Genomic DNA, 18380 nt, shown 5'->3' with positions numbered 1-18380 from the left:
TTCTCGTTATCTGTGCACACTCTTTTTGTCTCTTGTTCTGTCATTGTTTCTGTGACCCGTTTTCTCCCCTTTCACTTCTGGGAGGTAAGGGCACTAACTGGGGGAGGAAAGGATGATAAGTTGGCAGAAGGCTCTGGCCAGAGCTGTAGGAAAGTTTTTGGTGGCAGGTGGGGTGCAGGATGGCTTTTTAATTTGTATTTGTTTTCTTCCCCCAAGGCCTTTGCTCTCAACATCTGGTCCATCACTTCTGCGTTCCATCAGCAGCTCATGCCTGCACACTTCTCTCCTCTTTCAAGTCCCTCACTTCCCATCCTCTCGCCCTACTTCCTCATCTGCTTCTCTTGTTTCCAGGTGCTTTTTTGGCCCATCCCCAATTCGCTTCCCCCACCATGCACCCAAAGATCTCTTGCCCCTTAGTCACTGCAGAATTTACCTGCCTTTGTTGTTTTCGTCTTTAAGGCTTAGAGGGAATTCCAAAGAGTAGGATCGAAGATGCTGAAGGCTCTACCGTTGAAGGTGGAGCAGTAATTGAATGTTGACATATTTTCTGCTAAACTACTAACCCTTGGAATTACTTCCACAGCTGCACAACTCGAGTGGTTTATGAACTTTATCTGAACCTCACGATGAAATATTGCCTTGTAATTCACAGCTTATTAGTTTGGTTTTTAAAACAAGTTTGTATAACATAGAAACATAGAAAATAGGTGCAGGAGTAGGCCATTCGGCCCTTCGAGCCTGCACCGCCATTCAATGAGTTCATGGCTGAACATGCAACTTCAGTACCCCGTTCCTGCTTTCTTCCCATACCCCTTGATCCCCCGAGTAGTAAGGACTACATCTAACTCCTTTTTGAATATATTTAGGTGAATTTCTTACCAAGGAATAGAGGGACTGCTGCATTGCCACAGGACAGCCATGCAATATCAACAGGGTGCTACACACTAGCACCTCACAAGATGGTTTCACTCCCCCATGCTAGGAAGCAGTCTAAGCTCCAGCCTACATTTGCCAGATTGTTGGTCTGCATGGCCTTTCCCCGTAAGAAAGGTCCACGGTGTAACATGTGTCTTTTGCGCAACTACACATGTGCAAGATAGTGCATTTGCACCCAACATCTGTTCCATCACTTCTTCGTTCCGTCAGTAACTCATGCCTGCACCCTCCTCTCCTCTTTCAAGTCTTGAACAATTTGTGGGACTGGAGTCATAAATAGGACAAATCAGTTCATAAAAGTACTTTCGATCCAACACTACCATCCTTGAATTCCCTCAACACCACTACCAGTTAGCACCCAGCTAAATCCAACACGCTCAAAGACATGTGGCTCGAGATTTGAAGAATCACACAACAGATATGAGGTAGTGCAGTCTTACAGAGCAGCCCAAAGCTCCCTCTGTTCTATTATAGCTCCTGGATGTTTAAACCTTCTTAGATTACTATCACAAAACTATTTATGTACAATATAACCACAGCAAAGCTTTGGTGGCGTATAGTCATCTGTCCACACCTCAGGTTTGTTCATGGCAGTGTAAGAAATTGTAAATTGGAAGAAATAACTTGAGACCAAAAAGTCTCTTCAGACTGATGTTAGAATGAATGATTCATACCATGATACAATAGCTAAAGCTACTTGAACAGCATTAACATAAATAACTGATAACAGGCAGCTCCAACATCTGAAGGCCAAGAATGGCATGGCTGACTTGGGAGGATGTGAAGGAGGGTTTCACCTATGAGTTACAAAGAACTCGACATATTATAGATTAAATGGTCCTGTCCACATCCTACACCAGGCCCACCTCTAAAAAAAGAGAATAAAAGAAAGACCTAGAAGGCGTTTCAGGGCAGACAGTGAAGATAAGAACTGTTCGTGCCACCAGCCGTCTGTCCGATCGGGACTAATAACAGCTACTTGTCAAGGTCGCATGTCTACCATGTCTATCCTGACTGTGTTTTGTGTTTGACTATATTTGAACTATCACTCTTAATAAAACGCCTTATAACTCTTAAGACCCTTCGGGTATCTGTGTGACCCCTATGATCCTAATCTTACAGCAGTTCCTACCAGACCTTTCTTTCCTCATCAATATTTCTGTAATTATCAGCTATGTGTGTGTGCAGACAAGCCACCATCATCATCATAGGCAGTCCCTCGAAATCGAGGAAGATTTGCTTCCACTCAAAGTGAGTGCTCAGGTGACTGAACAGTCCAATACGGGAATTACATTGTCACAGGTGGGACAGACAGTCATAGAAACAATGGCCCCAAGTTTCCACATGATTTGCGCCTGATTTTTAGGAGCAACTGGTGGAGAACGGACTATCTTAGAAATCGCAATTCTCCACATTTTTTTTTCTGCAGTTCTAGTCAGTTAGAACAGTTTCACTTTGGAACAGAATTTTTTCTTCAAAAGGGGGCGTGTCCGGCCACTGACGCCTGATTTGAAAGTTTCCACAGTGAAAACGTACTCCAAACTAACTTAGAATGGAGCAAGTGAAGACTTTTGTAGAACTGAAAAAACCTTGTCTACACATTAAAAAAATCAGGCGCAGGTTACAAATTAGGCGTCCAGAACGAGGGGGGGGAGGGGGGGGGGGAAGGGAAGTAATTCAATTCTATAATAAATCCTTATTTATACTTATACAAATATTATACAAATAAATCCAACCTGAATAAAAATTTATAAGCAAAGAAAAGATTAAATGAACCATCTTCCTACCTGTGTGAAAGTGCTTCTCATCGATGTCTGCCCTTGCAGGCAAAGAAACGAGCGTGCGGCAAACCAGACTCCTCCTCCCCCCTCCTCCCCCCTCCTCCTCCTCCTCCCCCCTCCTCCTCCCCCTCCACCCTCCTCCTCCTCCCCCCCCACCCACCTCCTCCCTCCCCCTCCCCCCTTCCCCTCCCCCCTCCCCTTCCCCTTCCCCTCCCCCTCCCCCCTCCCCCTCCCCCTCCCCTTCCTTTCCCCCCTTCCCCTTCCCCTTCCCCCCCTTCCCCTTCCCCTCCCCTCCCCCCCTTCCCCCCCTCCCCCCCCCTCCCTCCTCCACCCCCCCCCTCCTCCTCCCTTCCCCTTCCCCCCCTTCCCCCCGCTTCCCCCCCCTTCCCCCCCTCCTCCACCCTCCTCCACCCCCCCTCGTCCTCCCCCCCCCCTTCCTCCTCCTCCTCCTCTCCCCCCTCCTCCTCCTCCTCCCCCCCCCCACCTTTTTCTTCAACGACCGGTCAGCCTGACATCAGTAGTGGGTAAAATGATGGAATCAATTATTAAGGATGTCATAGCAGTGCATTTGGAAAGAGGTAATATGATAGGTCCAAGTCAGCATGGATTTGTGAAAGGGAAATCATGCTTGACAAATCTTCTGGAATTTTTTGAGGATGTTTCCAGTAGAGTGGACAAGGGAGAACCAGTTGATGTGGTATATTTGGACTTTCAGAAGGCTTTCGACAAGGTCCCACACAAGAGATTAATGTGCAAAGTTAAAGCACATGGGATTGGGGGTAGTGTGCTGACATGGATTGAGAACTGGTTGTCAGACAGGAAGCAAAGAGTAGGAGTAAATGGGGACTTTTCAGAATGGCAGGCAGTGACTAGTGGGGTACCGCAAGGTTCTGTGCTGGGGCCCCAGCTGTTTACACTGTACATTAATGATTTAGACGAGGGGATTAAATGTAGTATCTCCAAATTTGCGGATGACACTAAGTTGGGTGGCAGTGTGAGCTGCGAGGAGGATGCTATGAGGCTGCAGAGCGACTTGGATAGGTTAGGTGAGTGGGCAAATGCATGGCAGATGAAGTATAATGTGGATAAATGTGAGGTTATCCACTTTGGTGGTAAAAACAGAGAGACAGACTATTATCTGAATGGTGACAGATTAGGAAAAGGGGAGGTGCAAAGAGACCTGGGTGTCATGGTACATCAGTCATTGAAGGTTGGCATGCAGGTACAGCAGGCGGTTAAGAAAGCAAATGGCATGTTGGCCTTCATAGCGAGGGGATTTGAGTACAGGGGCAGGGAGGTGTTGCTACAATTGTACAGGGCCTTGGTGAGGCCACACCTGGAGTATTGTGTACAGTTTTGGTCTCCTAACCTGAGGAAGGACATTCTTGCTATTGAGGGAGTGCAGCGAAGGTTCACCAGACTGATTCCCGGGATGGCGGGACTGACCTATCAAGAAAGACTGGATCAACTGGGCTTGTATTCACTGGAGTTCAGAAGAATGAGAGGGGATCTCATAGAAACGTTTAAAATTCTGACGGGGTTAGACAGGTTAGATGCAGGAAGAATGTTCCCAATGTTGGGGAAGTCCAGAACCAGGGGACACAGTCTAAGGATAAGGGGGAAGCCATTTAGGACCGATATGAGGAGGAATTTCTTCACCCAGAGAGTGGTGAACCTGTGGAATTCTCTACCACAGAAAGTTGTTGAGGCCAATTCACTAAATATATTCAAAAAGGAGTTAGATGAAGTCCTTACTACTAGGGGAATCAAGGGGTATGGTGAGAAAGCAGGAATGGGGTACTGAAGTTGCATGTTCAGCCATGAACTAATTGAATGGCGGTGCAGGCTAGAAGGGCCGAATGGCCTACTCCTGCACCTTTTTTCTATGTTTCTATGTTTCTAAAGGGAACACAATCAAGCAATATAGCATAAGTGACAAAGTACGATACAGCAAAGTCACTCATTTTAACCAATATCAAATTCAGTCTCAAGCACAATTTTGTTTTCAAGTACACCCAAAGCTAAATCCTGGTTGATCTCCCAGTATGTGCCAACAATGAAGAGGCTTATTACGATTTAACATCTTTCAGATGAGACTTTAAACTGAGGCCCTGTCTGCTCTCTCAGATGGACGCAAAAGATCCCAAGGCTCTATTATGAAGAGGAACAGGGGAGTTATCCCCAGTGTCCTAGATAATATTTATCCCTCAATCAACTTCACTAAAACAGATTATCTGGTCATTACCATATTGCCATTTGCGGGAGCTTGCTGTGTGCAAATTAGCTGCCGCGTTTCATAGTGTACAACAGCGACTACACTTCAAAAAGTTCTTCATTGGCTGTAAAGCATTTTGGTACATCTGCAGGTTGTGAAAGACGCTATATAAATGCAAGTCTTTCTTGTTTATTACACCACACAAGCAGCCTTGGAACAGAAGATTTATTTTTGTAAAACTAACAAAAATAAATCTTCTGTTCCTGATTTTAAAAAAATACAACGTATCTATATTAATACATTATAAAAAAATGCTTCTATCCAGCCTCAGTGCATGTCTCTGCTTTATGTGATCTCTTTAGTTTGTCCATCGCAAATGTCCTCCCAAATCATTGGTCCATCATGTTTCATTATCAGAGCTGTCGGCCTGTGAGGTGGCCAATTTGTCATAACCTTGACCAATAGGATATAGGTATGGGTAACGGATGTCTGGGTAATGGATGTCTGGTAGGGACTTGGTGTTTTTTTTTTTAAAAGTAATTGCGCTGGGCCGGTTGGAACTCCCAGCAATTTGCTTCAACAACATCCCTTGCCTCCAGCATCACACCTGAAGAGAAGGTGGAGTCACCAGACATGTGTACACAACTCAGAACTATGCCTGGGCCACCTGGATAAGGCTACAATTCATTCATGAAAACTTTGAGGTTAATGCTCTTTGAGACACCAAGAATTAGGAATAGGATCTGGTAGCACTTAGTGAAGCCTCCAATAACATTTATAAGCAGATAACAATATTCAAGTTGGTTTCTAATTATCACTGAATTTTTTTAATGAAATAATGTGTGTAGAGTGTAGTTATGTAACTGATTTGTGGCTGAGGTACCTTTGTCTATCCATGTACAAAAATACTATATCAGTGTTCCAAAACAAATGACCCTAATCTTTACCAAGAGCAATGCCACAGCAGGTCCATTAGTTACTGTAAATGTGCGCAATGGACGGTGTGTCACAAACAGCAGAATGAAATAACAAAGCACTCTATTCATTATTATTCACTGACATTTATCAAGCAGAAGTTACTCAGCCTGCCTCACTTGTGGAGATCGTCATCCCTTATTAGAACATGCCTAGACATACTCTACACCAAAAAGGAATGAACCCCAAGCTTTCTTTATAGTTTGAATTACAATGGCACCTACTGCATGCATTTGCGTATACAACGATCCCACCATTTTCCAGCTATTATAAACTGAAGAAAGTGGGAAATTTGATTTTAACTCCGAACACTGTTATTATTCAAATGGAGAAAGATTGCAAAGTGCAGCAGTACAGCGGGACCTGGGGGTACTTGTGCATGAAACACAAAAGGATAGTATGCAGATACAGCAAGTGATCAGGAAGACCAATGGAATCTTGGCCTTTATTGCAAAGAGATGGAGTATAAAAGCAGGGAAGTCTTGCTAAAGCTATACAGGGTATTGGTGAGGCCACACCTGGAATACTACGTGCAGTTTTGGTTTCCATATTTACGAAAGGATATACTTGCTTTGGAGGCAGTTCAGAGAAGGTTCACAAGCTTGATTCCGGAGATGAGGGGGTTGACTTATGAGGAAACGTTGAGTAGGTTGGGCCTCTACTCATTGGAATTCAGAAGAATGAGAGGTGATCTTATCGAAACGTATAAGATTATGAGGGGGCTTGACAAGGTGGATGCAGAGAGAATGTTTCCGCTGATGGGGGAGACTAGAACTAGAGGGCATGATCTTAGAATAAGGGGCCACCCATTTAAAACTGAGATGAGGAGAAATTTCTTCTTGGAGAGTTGTAAATCTATGGAATTCACTGCCTCAGAGAGCTGTGGAAGCTGGGACATTGAAGACATTTAAGACAGAAATAGACAGTTTCTTAAACGATAAGGGGATAAGGGGTTATGGGGAGTGGGCAGGGAAATGGAGCCGAGTCCATGATCAGATCAGCCATGATATTGAATGGTGGAGCAGGCTCGAGGGGCCATATGAACTATTCCTGTTCCTATTTCTTATATTCTTATGACTGTTCTGTGCAGTGCAACTGGTGCACACAGACAAGAAGTGGAGAAATTGAGCTGAGCTAGAGGGAACCAGCCAGTGTTGAAGAACCCAAAGTAAAGAGGAGAATTGACCCAGGCCAGGATTCGGTGAATATGTTCTGCAAAATGAGCTGGTGATCTTCTTGCTTTTGGTCCCCAGTGATCTAAATTGCTACTCTTGTATGCAGGTACATATAGTGTTAAAAATGTGAGAAATCACACTCAACCAGAACAGGAAAAACACTTCATGCAAGTGAGTTATTTCCTCAGCAAGCTCAGTTGGATTATTATACAAACAGGATTTTATTCAAATAGGTCCTTTAGGAAGGATGTAAAGGCTGTGGAGAGGTTACAGAAGAGATTTACTAGAATGGGACGAAGGAATACAATTACGTGAATAGACTAAAGGTGGTGGGGTTGTTCTCCTTGGAGCAGAGAAGGCCAAGAGAAGATTTGATAGCGGTGTTTAAAATCATGTGGGGTTTAGATAGAGTAAATGAAGAGAAACTGTTTACAATGGCTGAAGGGTCGATAACGAGAGGGCACAAATTTAAGGTGATCGGCAAAAGAAATAGAGGCGACATGAGGGGAAACTTTTTTTATGCAACGAGTGGTTAGGATTTGGAATGCACTACCTGATAGGGTGGTGTATAGAAACATAGAAAATAGGTGCAGGAGTAGGCCATTCTTGGAAAGAAAATTGCAGGGATTTGGGGAAAGAGCAGGGGACTGGGACTAACTGGATTGCTCTTCGAAAGAGCTGGTACAGGCTTGATAGACCGAATGACCTCCTTCTGTGCTGTACTATTCTCTGAACTGGTATAGCACTTGCATCTGATGCTACAACTTGAAATACAGTCACTTCTGCACACAACATCCGTGCTACATAGTAACATCCCAGAAACAACGCTCAGATGAATGTTCAGTTAAACTTTTGTTTTTAAAAGTAGTTAAGGAAGGAATGTTGCCCAGGACACGAGGAAAACTCCCTCTCCTTAAATGTTGCTGTAGGATTTTTACTATCCATCTGAACCCCTTTAATAAACATAGGCTTAAAATCTTATCCAAAGAACAGCACCTCGGACAAAGCACTGTACTGGATTGTCAGACTCGACTTGGAGCTAAAATTCTGGCATAGGACTTTAACTCTCAACTTATTTGATCCAGAGGTGAGAGTACTATCAACTATGTGGTCCAAGCTCAGATCACTTTCCTTTATCTGTATGAGCTGGCCTATACTTCGGTGAGACAAATTGAGAATTGAGTACATGAAACGCAAGAATATACAGGGAAAGGGACGTGAAATGGGATCAGATTAGATACATTCAGTTGAAGAGTTGGCACCAGCACAGACAGGAGGAATGGTCTCCTTCTGTGCTGTAACTTATGATTCCATGAAAGACTTCTTAATGTACTGTAATTTTAAGGAATTTCCTCCTCTACAGAACATTTATCTGCCCATACCATGGTTTCAGATGTCAGTATGCTGTACAGCAGATATTTGGTGGACTAATTGGAAGCACGAAAGCCATAACAAGTGAATGTTCTCATTTATACTATGGTTAGAATGCACATTTGGAACAAGAACGGCAATGTTGATGGGCAGCATATCCACCTAGGTTGGCTCTCAGACTGACCAAGCATAACTGATTTGCCTCCAGTTACAGTACAAGGGACAACCAACATGGGTTCCAGATCATGCATGACAGAATTTATTACACAATGCCAAAAGCAGCAAATAACCCACTCAAATATTGTAAAATGGTCATCTTCCCTTCCAATTCTTTCTCCTTATTTCTTTGCTCCTCATGAAATTGCAGACTCTTACCACAGTACATAAACCCTGGCAGCTTTCTGGTATTTTAGACAAATGCCCATTCATTTTGTCTGAGCATCAAGAATTTCTACAGGCTACTCAACAACTGTGGAGGGTATTACATCTCAACTCAATTCTAACCTCTCATGACTTCCATAAATACACACTTACCAGTAGACTTTCACTGTATTAAAAAAAAGCTCTCAGATAACAAGCTTTAAACAAATTCTAAAGGGACAATTGAATGATTCAAGTACTAAAATAATCAAATAGTGGGGTGAATAAACTTTTCATATTGCATAACCATTACTCAAGAATAAAATGGTAATCGAGATTTGCAAAAGCATTTGTAGCAAAATAGGTTCCATCCAACTTAATGAAAAAGTTTCCAAAAAGTGTTTTCAGTTTTAATTTGCACATGATTTCACTGCACATCAACCTGTTTGATATACAGTACTACAAAACTGTGTCCCATCTGTGACAGAGACTGTGGTTCTCGCATTGGGCTGTTCAGCCACCTAAGAACTCATGTTAAGAGTGGAAGCAAGTCCTCGATTCAGAGGGATTGCCTATGATGATGATGACGACTATTGTTTTTAATTGCAAATACTTATCACGGTTAGAGTTCAATATATGCAAAGCATTAATGTTTGTACACTAGACTGGATATCTGCTATTTGAATCTCACTGGTACCAAACTGGTACTGACAAGGTGCATTCTGAAACTGGCAGTAACACAAGATTAACATTTGCTTAAAAGTCGATAACTCAATGTTCATAGAACTGCACAACTGCGTTCTTCTGCATGTACATTTTCCCCAAATCACCATTGCAGTCTTGTATTTCCCGTCATGTTCATGGACCCGGGGACTGGGAGAAATTTAGAACTCAGCAGAGGAGGACAAAGGGTTTGATTAGGGCAGGGAAAATGGAGTACGAGAAGAAACTTGCAGGGAACATTAAGACGGATTGCAAAAGTTTCTATAGATATGTAAAGAGAAAAAGGTTAGTAAAGACAAACGTAGGTCCCCTGCAGTCAGAATCAGGGGAAGTCATAACGGGGAACAAAGAAATGGCGGACCAATTGAACAAGTACTTTGGTTCGGTATTCACTGAGGAGGACACAAACAACCTTCCGGATATAAAAGAGGTCGGAGGGTCTAGTAAGGAGGAGGAACTGAGGGAAATCCTTATTCGTCGGGAAATTGTGTTGGGGAAATTGATGGGATTGAAGGCCGATAAATCCCCAGGGCCTGATGGACTGCATCCCAGAGTACTTAAGGAGGTGGCCTTGGAAATAGTGGATGCATTGACAGTCATTTTCCAACATTCCATTGACGCTGGATCAGTTCCTATGGAGTGGAGGGTAGCCAATGTAACCCCACTTTTTAAAAAAGGAGGGAGAGAGAAAACAGGGAATTACAGACCGGTCAGCCTGACATCGGTAGTGGGTAAAATGATGGAATCAATTATTAAGGATGTCATAGCAGTGCATTTGGAAAGAGGTAATATGATAGGTCCAAGTCAGCATGGATTTGTGAAAGGGAAATCATGCTTGACAAATCTTCTGGAATTTTTTGAGGATGTTTCCAGTAGAGTGGACAAGGGAGAACCAGTTGATGTGGTATATTTGGACTTTCAGAAGGCTTTCGACAAGGTCCCACACAAGAGATTAATGTGCAAAGTTAAAGCACATGGGATTGGGGGTAGTGTGCTGACATGGATTGATGACTGGTTGTCCGACAGGAAGCAAAGAGTAGGAGTAAATGGGGACTTTTCAGAATGGCAGGCAGTGACTAGTGGAGTACCGCAAGGTTCTGTGCTGGGGCCCCAGCTGTTTACACTGTACATTAATGATTTAGACGAGGGGATTAAATGTAGTATCTCCAAATTTGCGATGACACTAAGTTGGGTGGCAGTGTGAGCTGCAAGGAGGATTCTATGAGGCTGCAGAGCGACTTGGATAGGTTAGGTGAGTGGGCAAATGCATGGCAGATGAAGTATAATGTGGATAAATGTGAGGTTATCCACTTTGGTGGTAAAAACAGAGAGACAGACTATTATCTGAATGGTGACAGATTAGGAAAAGGGGAGATGCAAAGAGACCTGGGTGTCATGGTACATCAGTCATTGAAGGTTGGCATGCAGGTACAGCAGGCGGTTAAGAAAGCAAATGGCATGTTGGCCTTCATAGCGAGGGGATTTGAGTACAAGGGCAGGGAGGTGTTGCTACAATTGTACAGGGCCTTGGTGAGGCCACACCTGGAGTATTGTATACAGTTTTGGTCTCCTAACCTGAGGAAGGACATTCTTGCTATTGAGGGAGTGCAGCGAAGGTTCACCAGACTGATTCCCGGGATGGCGGGACTGACCTATCTAGAAAGACTGGATCAACTGGGCTTGTATTCACTGGAGTTCAGAAGAATGTGAGGGGACCTCATAGAAACGTTTAAAATTCTGACGGGGTTAGACAGGTTAGATGCAGGAAGAATGTTCCCAATGTTGGGGAAGTCCAGAACCAGGGGACACAGTCTAAGGATAAGGGGGAAGCCATTTAGGACCGAGATGAGGAGGAATTTCTTCACCCAGAGAGTGGTGAACCTGTGGAATTCTCTACCACAGAAAGTTGTTGAGGCCAATTCACTAAATATATTCAAAAAGGAGTTAGATGAAGTCCTTACTACTAGGGGAATCAAGGGGTATGGTGAGAAAGCAGGAATGGGGTACTGAAGTTGCATGTTCAGCCATGAACTAATTGAATGGCGGTGCAGGCTAGAAGGGCCGAATGGCCTACTCCTGCACCTATTTTCTATGTTTTCTATGTTTCTATGACAGCGTAAGCTGTAGGCAAACTAAAAATCGCCCTTGCTGAACCTGCCCATGATCACCCACAACAAACTCCGCCAGCTTTGTGTTTGCGTTCAGTGGTACTTTGCTCGGAGACAAACAACAAACCAACTTGTGAGGAGGCAAGTAAGACACCTTTGTTTATTTTGCAGTCCTGCCTCAAAGTCAACTATATAATCACGAGTGGTATATTAGCTGATGCCAGCATCAAGATATTCGACTCATTTTGCCAACTTAATTCTTTCTGGACACTGGAAGAGAAAATATACTGGGGGCAGTAGAGCAAGTAAAGCCATTTCCATCATAGCTCAAAACATGGGCAAATACCTCCAACTAAAGCAGTTCAACCCATAACCAGATCACAATTAAAACTTGGTGTGAATACAATGTTCCTCCTCTTTGATATAGCATCCATCCATTAACTCGGATGGGAATTGTTAAAAGAAAAATTAGGTGATTAAACATTTCCAAATTATGTCTGTCTCCTTCCCTTTGAGAGTGAATAATCCCACTAAACATCCAAGTATGGAATAAATTCCATGTAATGCTTAAAATTTGATAACTACTGACTTTTAAAGCTGCAGTTGATCTTTGTGGGAAATTAATTCCTCTGCTCACTATGTGTAACAAAAGCATATTCACGTTCTTTACAATGTTGCTATACGTAGCAATCCAAGCACCACCACACCTACGCCGTGAATATGCAGTCTCCAGAGAATACAGCCACTACACCAGCAAAGACATGCTGATCCAGGCCGACTTTATCAACCTGCTACCAACCCGTCGCAAATCTCGAAGGCCATTTTGGACCGTCGCTAAAACCCTTCAGCGATTTCCCCTCAGCATTGATGACCAATGGTGAAATGCTTGCAAGGTCTGTGCATACGGAATGGATTCCTTCTAGACAACCCCACAGTACAAACTGAAGGATTAAACCTTCCTCGCAAACAGTGGACAACCATCGACCACCTCAGAACCGGTCATGGTAGATGCTGCCACCTTCTCCATACATGGAAGATCTGCCACCAAGCTCATGGTCTACAGGGCTGTAATAGTACCTGCCCTCCTGTATGGCTCAGAGACATGGATAATGTACAGTAGACACCTCAAGTCGCTGGAGAAATACCACCAACGATGTCTCCGCAAGATCCTACAAATCCCCTGGGAGGACAGACGCACCAACGTTAGCGTCCTCGACCAGACCAACATCCCCAGCATTGAAGCACTGACCACACTTGATCAGCTCCGCTGGGCAGGCCACATAGTCCGCATGCCAAATAAGAGACTCCCTAAGCAAGTGCTCTACTCAGAGCTCCTTCACAGTAAACAAGCCAAAGGTGGGTAGAGGAAACGTTACAAGGACACCCTCAAAGCTTCCCTGATAAAATGCAACATCCCCGCTGACACCTGGGAGACCCTGGCCAAAGACCGCCCTAAGTGGAGGAAGTGCGTCCGGGAGGGCGCCGAGCACCTCAAGTCTCATCACTGAGAGCATGCAGAAATCAAGCTCAGGCAGCGGAAAGAACGTGCGGCAAACCAGTCCCACCCACCCTTTCCCTCAACGACTTTCTGCCCCACCTGTGACAGGGACTATGGTTCGCGTATTGGACTGTTCAGCCACCCATGGACTTATGTTTAGAGTGGAAGCAAGTCTTCCTCGATTTCGAGGGACTGCCTATGATGATGACATGGAAGATTAAATCATCCCCATCATGCGACTATGGAGCTCCTAATCAGACCCTGGAGCACATCATTGAACACTGCCCTCAAAGGAATATCGCAGGCAGCCTACGAGAAATCTACACCGTCACACCGGAAGCTTGGATATCTGACTTAGATAGTGACATTTGATTTGCTTTGCTACTACCATACGAAAGAGCAATTCTTTCCTCAATGTTTACTTGACAAAAACTTTTGGGAGAGGGGGACAAAAAAGATTTGCAGTTAAACCTACATCACAACAGTAACTCAATCCCATTGAACCAATCTTCACAGAATAAGTGAAATAGTCCCATTAGGGGGCGGATGGGAAAGTAGATTTCGATCTTTCATGAACCTTTTTCCCCTTGGGCTTTACATGTTAACAAGACAGGTATCGTTACCCGAAGTGCTCAGTAATAGTGATACATATATTTGTAATCCCACAGGGGTTTAAAGACATATGGATTCTTTAAGTCATACTCAATAAAATTCACAAAGGACAAGCTTTAAACTTCATAAAAGCATCAGATTCCAGTTATTCAACGATCTAAAATTATCTAGATGCAAAATGGTATGACTGAATCTCACTTTTGACAAGTTGAACAAATTAATGCATTGTTGCTAAGAATTTAAAAAACATTTTAATTTACAAAGTAGTGCCATTAATTTTCAGACAAAGTTTTCGTTTAAAAAGTCTCCCCTTTCAGTTTGATTTCTACTATGATTTTACCACACATCAAACCATTTCATGATGTATACTCATCATCATAGATAGTCCCTCGAAACGAGGATGACTTGCTTCTTCATAATACATACTATAATGCAATTAATTGATACATTTACAGTTTAAAAGTAGAGTTTGTATCTTTTATTCTAACAAGTCCGCAGTAATGTGAGAAAATGTTCCACAACAATTGGTTTGCGGTTTTCATGCGAAAATAAGAATTCGACTCCCAACCCAGAGATAAAAGTCGCAAATCAAATTAGGGAATAACTGAATTTGAATTATTTAGTTAAGTCAAATTGGGTCCTTTTGGTTCAAAAGTGCAATGTTATATATATATTTTATACACACACACGCGTGTGTATTTTTATATATCAGGCGTTTGAATGGGTTTTCAGATGCTTCACTTTTTTTTAAATCCTAAATTTCTTTCGCTTCTGTTGACAGCAATGGAATATCTTGAAGTAGGGAAAACATACCAAAAAGCTCATTTTTAGTGATATATACACACATATATATCTACACACACATTATATAAAAGCACAAACATATACGAGCATCAGCCACGGATCTGAGCTACTTGAGCAAGTTGTGAGTGCGGCGAGGGTTACTGGGGCTGCTGCACTGTGGCGGAGGCGGCCCGCCGGCCGGCGCTGCTTCACTCACCATGTCGTAGACGTTGAGGATCACCGGCTCGTTGGCCATTCTCTCTCTCTCTCTCTCTCTCCCTCTTTCTCTCCGGCGGCCGGGGCTTTCCGTTTCTCTTTCCCCCCGCCCCCCTTACCCGGGGTTATCCTCTCTCACTTTCCCCCCCCCTCCCCACCCACCCCCGGGCCCTCCCCCGCCCGCGCCTCACTTGGCTCGGCTCCTCTCCTCCGTCAGGTCCCGTTGCTCTTTCTCTCTCTCTTTCTCTCTCCCCTCTCGGGCGAGACGCCGCCTGACTCGCCCGCGCCCGCGCCCGCGCGCGCCCCCCTCCAACGGCCGCCACTCACGAGACTCGGGCGCGCGTACGGGGTACTGCGCGCGCCGCATCCACTGTCCTCCCCGTCCCCGCGCGCCCGGTACCGCCGCCCAAAGGCGGGACCCTCTTCTCTTCCCTCTCACCGGGCGGTGGCGGTACAGGAGGAGGGCGATTCCCCGGGCCGAGCCAGGGGGAGCGACTGCGACGCACTGGCGCCATCCAGCGACCGCAGCAGTCGGGCGGAGGCAATCGGATGGGCGATTTCTGCCGATGTATCCGCCAGCCAGAGGAAATCGAGTGCTCGACCAACCACAACTGCTAGACTCCCCATCCATCATCATTGGCAGTCCCTCGGAATCGAGGAAGACTTGCTTCCACTCTTAGCATGAGTTCTTAGGTCCAATATGAGAGCCACACTCTGTCACAGGTGGGACAGATAGTGGTTGAAGGAAAGGGTGGGCGGGGAGCCTGGTTTGCCGCACGCTCCTTCCGCTGCCTGCGCTTGATTTCTGCATGCTCTCGGCGATAAGACTCGAGCTCAGCGCCCTCCCAGATGCACTTCCTCCACTTAGGGCGGTCTTTGGCCAGGGACTCCCAGGTGTCGGTGGGGATGTCGCACTTTATCAGGGAGGCTTTGAGGGTGTCCTTCTAACGTTTCCTCTGCCCGCCTTTGGCTCGTTTGCCATGGGCAAGTTCCGAGTAGAGCGCTTGCTTTGGGAATCTCGTGTCTGGCATGCAAACTATGTGGCCTGCCCAGCGGAGCTGATCAAGTGTGGTCAGTGCTTCAATGCTGGGGATGTTGATCCCCATCCAGACCCTCATCGTCACAGCATTGATCCAGTCAGCTGTAGCACAGTTGGTAGCACTCTAAGTCATGAAGGTTGTGGAGTCACGAGTCCCACTCCCGAGACTTGACCACATAAATCTAGGCTGACACTCCAGTGTAGTGCTGAGAGAGTGCTGCACTGTTGGAGGTGTCGTCTTTTGGATGAGAAGTTAAACCAAGGCTCCGTCCACTCTCTCAGGTGGACGTAAAAGATTCCATGGCACTATTTCGAAGAAGAGCAGGTGAGTTATCCCTGGTGTCCTGGCCAAAAAAAGTTGGCAGAATACAGCTAACATAAGAACATAAGAAATAGGAGCAGGAGTAGGCCATACGGCCCCTCGAGCCTGCTCCACCATTTATTAAGATCATGGCTGATCCAATCATAGACTCAGGTCCTCTTCCTGCCCGCTCCCCATAACCCTTTATTCCCTTATCAATTAAGAGCTAAACTGCATATGCTGACTCAACCAAGACAAGACAGTCATGGAGCCAAGAGCAGAGGTGAAAGTAGCTGTTTGTCGCTACCTGAGCAAAATTGAGGTCAATAAGGGTCAATGGAAAACCTGCCAATGACTGGAATCATACCTGAAAAAAGGCAAGATGGTTGTGCTTGTTGAGGCCAATCATTGTAGCCCCAGGACTGGAGTTCATTGGGAAGCTTCCTTGGCCTAACCATCTTCAACTGCTTCATCAATAATATTCCCTCAGTCATTAGATGAGGAATGGGACTGTTTGCTGTTGATTTCACAATGTTCAGCTCCATTCACAACTCCTCTGATAATGAAGCAACTCATGTCAGCTTACAGAAGAACCTAGAGAGCATCACCCAACATGCTATCTTTCCAACCTCCAGTGGCTCTCCATCCCCCAAGACAAGGGATTCAAATCCTCATCATCATTTACAATCTATCTTTTGAACCCTATCTCTGCAACCTCTGACAACTGTATATCCCCGCTCACATATTCCAGTCCTCTAAATCTCATTTTATCCCTCCATACCACCATCACTGGCAGACCCTGCCAGCTAGAACTCTCAGTTGAAATCATTACCTTGCCAACTCTCCACTTTGAAAAATCTACTCAAAACCTATCTGTTCAAGCTTGCCTTAAGTCATATTACCTATAAAAGCACTTTCTAAATTAAAGTTGTTATTGTTGTTGTTTGATGACATTTCAAGCTATGTGAAATGAGTCTTGGTTTCAACAGAATGAGAATGAAGGGAACAGGAGCATCTTATAGAGCACCATGGGGGGGGGATCAAGGTATGAATGTTTAAAGTAACACTATAGATGAATTAGAAACGAAAAAATATCGGGGCTGAATTTGCGGCCCCTGAATTTGCGTACAAGGTGCTCACATGCCCGTAGTGGCCCCGCAAGTTCCAGATTTAGGCATGCACTGCATATGTGCTGAAACCCGGAACTTGCAATCTGTCAACAATCCTCTTGACAGATCGTACAAATCTGAAAGAAAAGGTCATTCGTGGACAGACAGTTGGGCTAATTGCCCAACATCCGCCCAGGGAATGCCCTTGAAATTCTTAAGCCTGGTAAAAGCAGGAGTAAGGTCTGCTTTTACTAGCATGAGTTTTCAAAAATATAAAAATAAAATGTTACCACTTATTTATACATGACAAACCCTGTCCAATAAGGTAAGTTTATTTTTAGCCCCGTTAAAACATTGTGGGCTGGATTTTGGGGTTTTTGGGATTCGCCCGTTTCTGGACACAAATTGCGGTGAAAATTTTTTTTTAGCACCAGTTTAGCGTTAGCGCCAGAGCGTGTAACTTGCGCCAAATGAAAAATCTACTCAAAACCTACGAGCGTTAGTGCTAACTCCGGCGTTGCACAATAGATTTTGTGCAACGGAGCAGAAACCTCCACCCTGAAAAATAATCAGCCGTTCTGCGCATACCCAGATTTTTTTGTTTGTTTCTTCCCGTGCTTCTGGTCTGCTGTCTGATTGCAAATGCAGATGCAGGGAGCGACCGCACGCATGCGCAGTACAGCTGGGGCTAAATCAGCCATTTTACTTTTGGATTTTGATGATGGAGGACGAGGAGTTGGGACATCGTGGCAGGCGATTTAGCCTAGAGGCAAACAAAGCTCATGGTGGGGCTGTGGAATGGAGATGGCCTGAATTGTTACAGGAGGGATGGATCGAAACCCCTCCCATCAATTTTCAACAGAATCTGGAGGCAAATTGCAGAGGAGGTCTCTGCCTCCGACACTGTTGTAAGGAGTACAACACAGTGCCGAAAGAAATTCAACGATCTTTCGAGGGTTGTTAGATTGAATATAAGAACATAAGAACATAAGAATTAGTAACAGGAGTAGGCCATCTAGCCCCTCGAGCCTGCTCCGCCATTCAAAAAGATCATGGCTGATCTGGCCGTGGACTCAGCTCCACTTACCCGCCCGCTCCCCATAACCCAATTTTTATTGATGCACTCCTTCATTACTTAATTTATAAATCTGACACACTTTGTTAGTGTGCCACCCTAT

At 44.7% G+C, this 18380-nt stretch overlaps 1 protein-coding gene across 1 annotated transcript in view; it reads right to left on the bottom strand.

Annotated features, from left to right (window-relative positions):
- Positions 1–14874, bottom strand: part of LOC139272979 (deubiquitinase DESI2) — a 74753-nt gene extending 59879 nt beyond the window's left edge. The window contains exon 1 of the mRNA XM_070889195.1: positions 14755–14874. Coding sequence (XP_070745296.1) covers positions 14755–14793 — 39 coding nt within the window. The 5' untranslated portion in view covers positions 14794–14874. The remainder of the gene's footprint in view (positions 1–14754) is intronic.
- Positions 14875–18380: the final 3506 nt, after the last annotated feature.

This window comes from Pristiophorus japonicus, chromosome 9 (assembly GCF_044704955.1).
Source record: "Pristiophorus japonicus isolate sPriJap1 chromosome 9, sPriJap1.hap1, whole genome shotgun sequence".
Lineage (NCBI taxonomy): Eukaryota > Metazoa > Chordata > Chondrichthyes > Pristiophoridae > Pristiophorus > Pristiophorus japonicus.
Note: the sequence above shows the minus strand (reverse complement) of the source record. Positions and strands in the feature narration are given on the sequence as shown.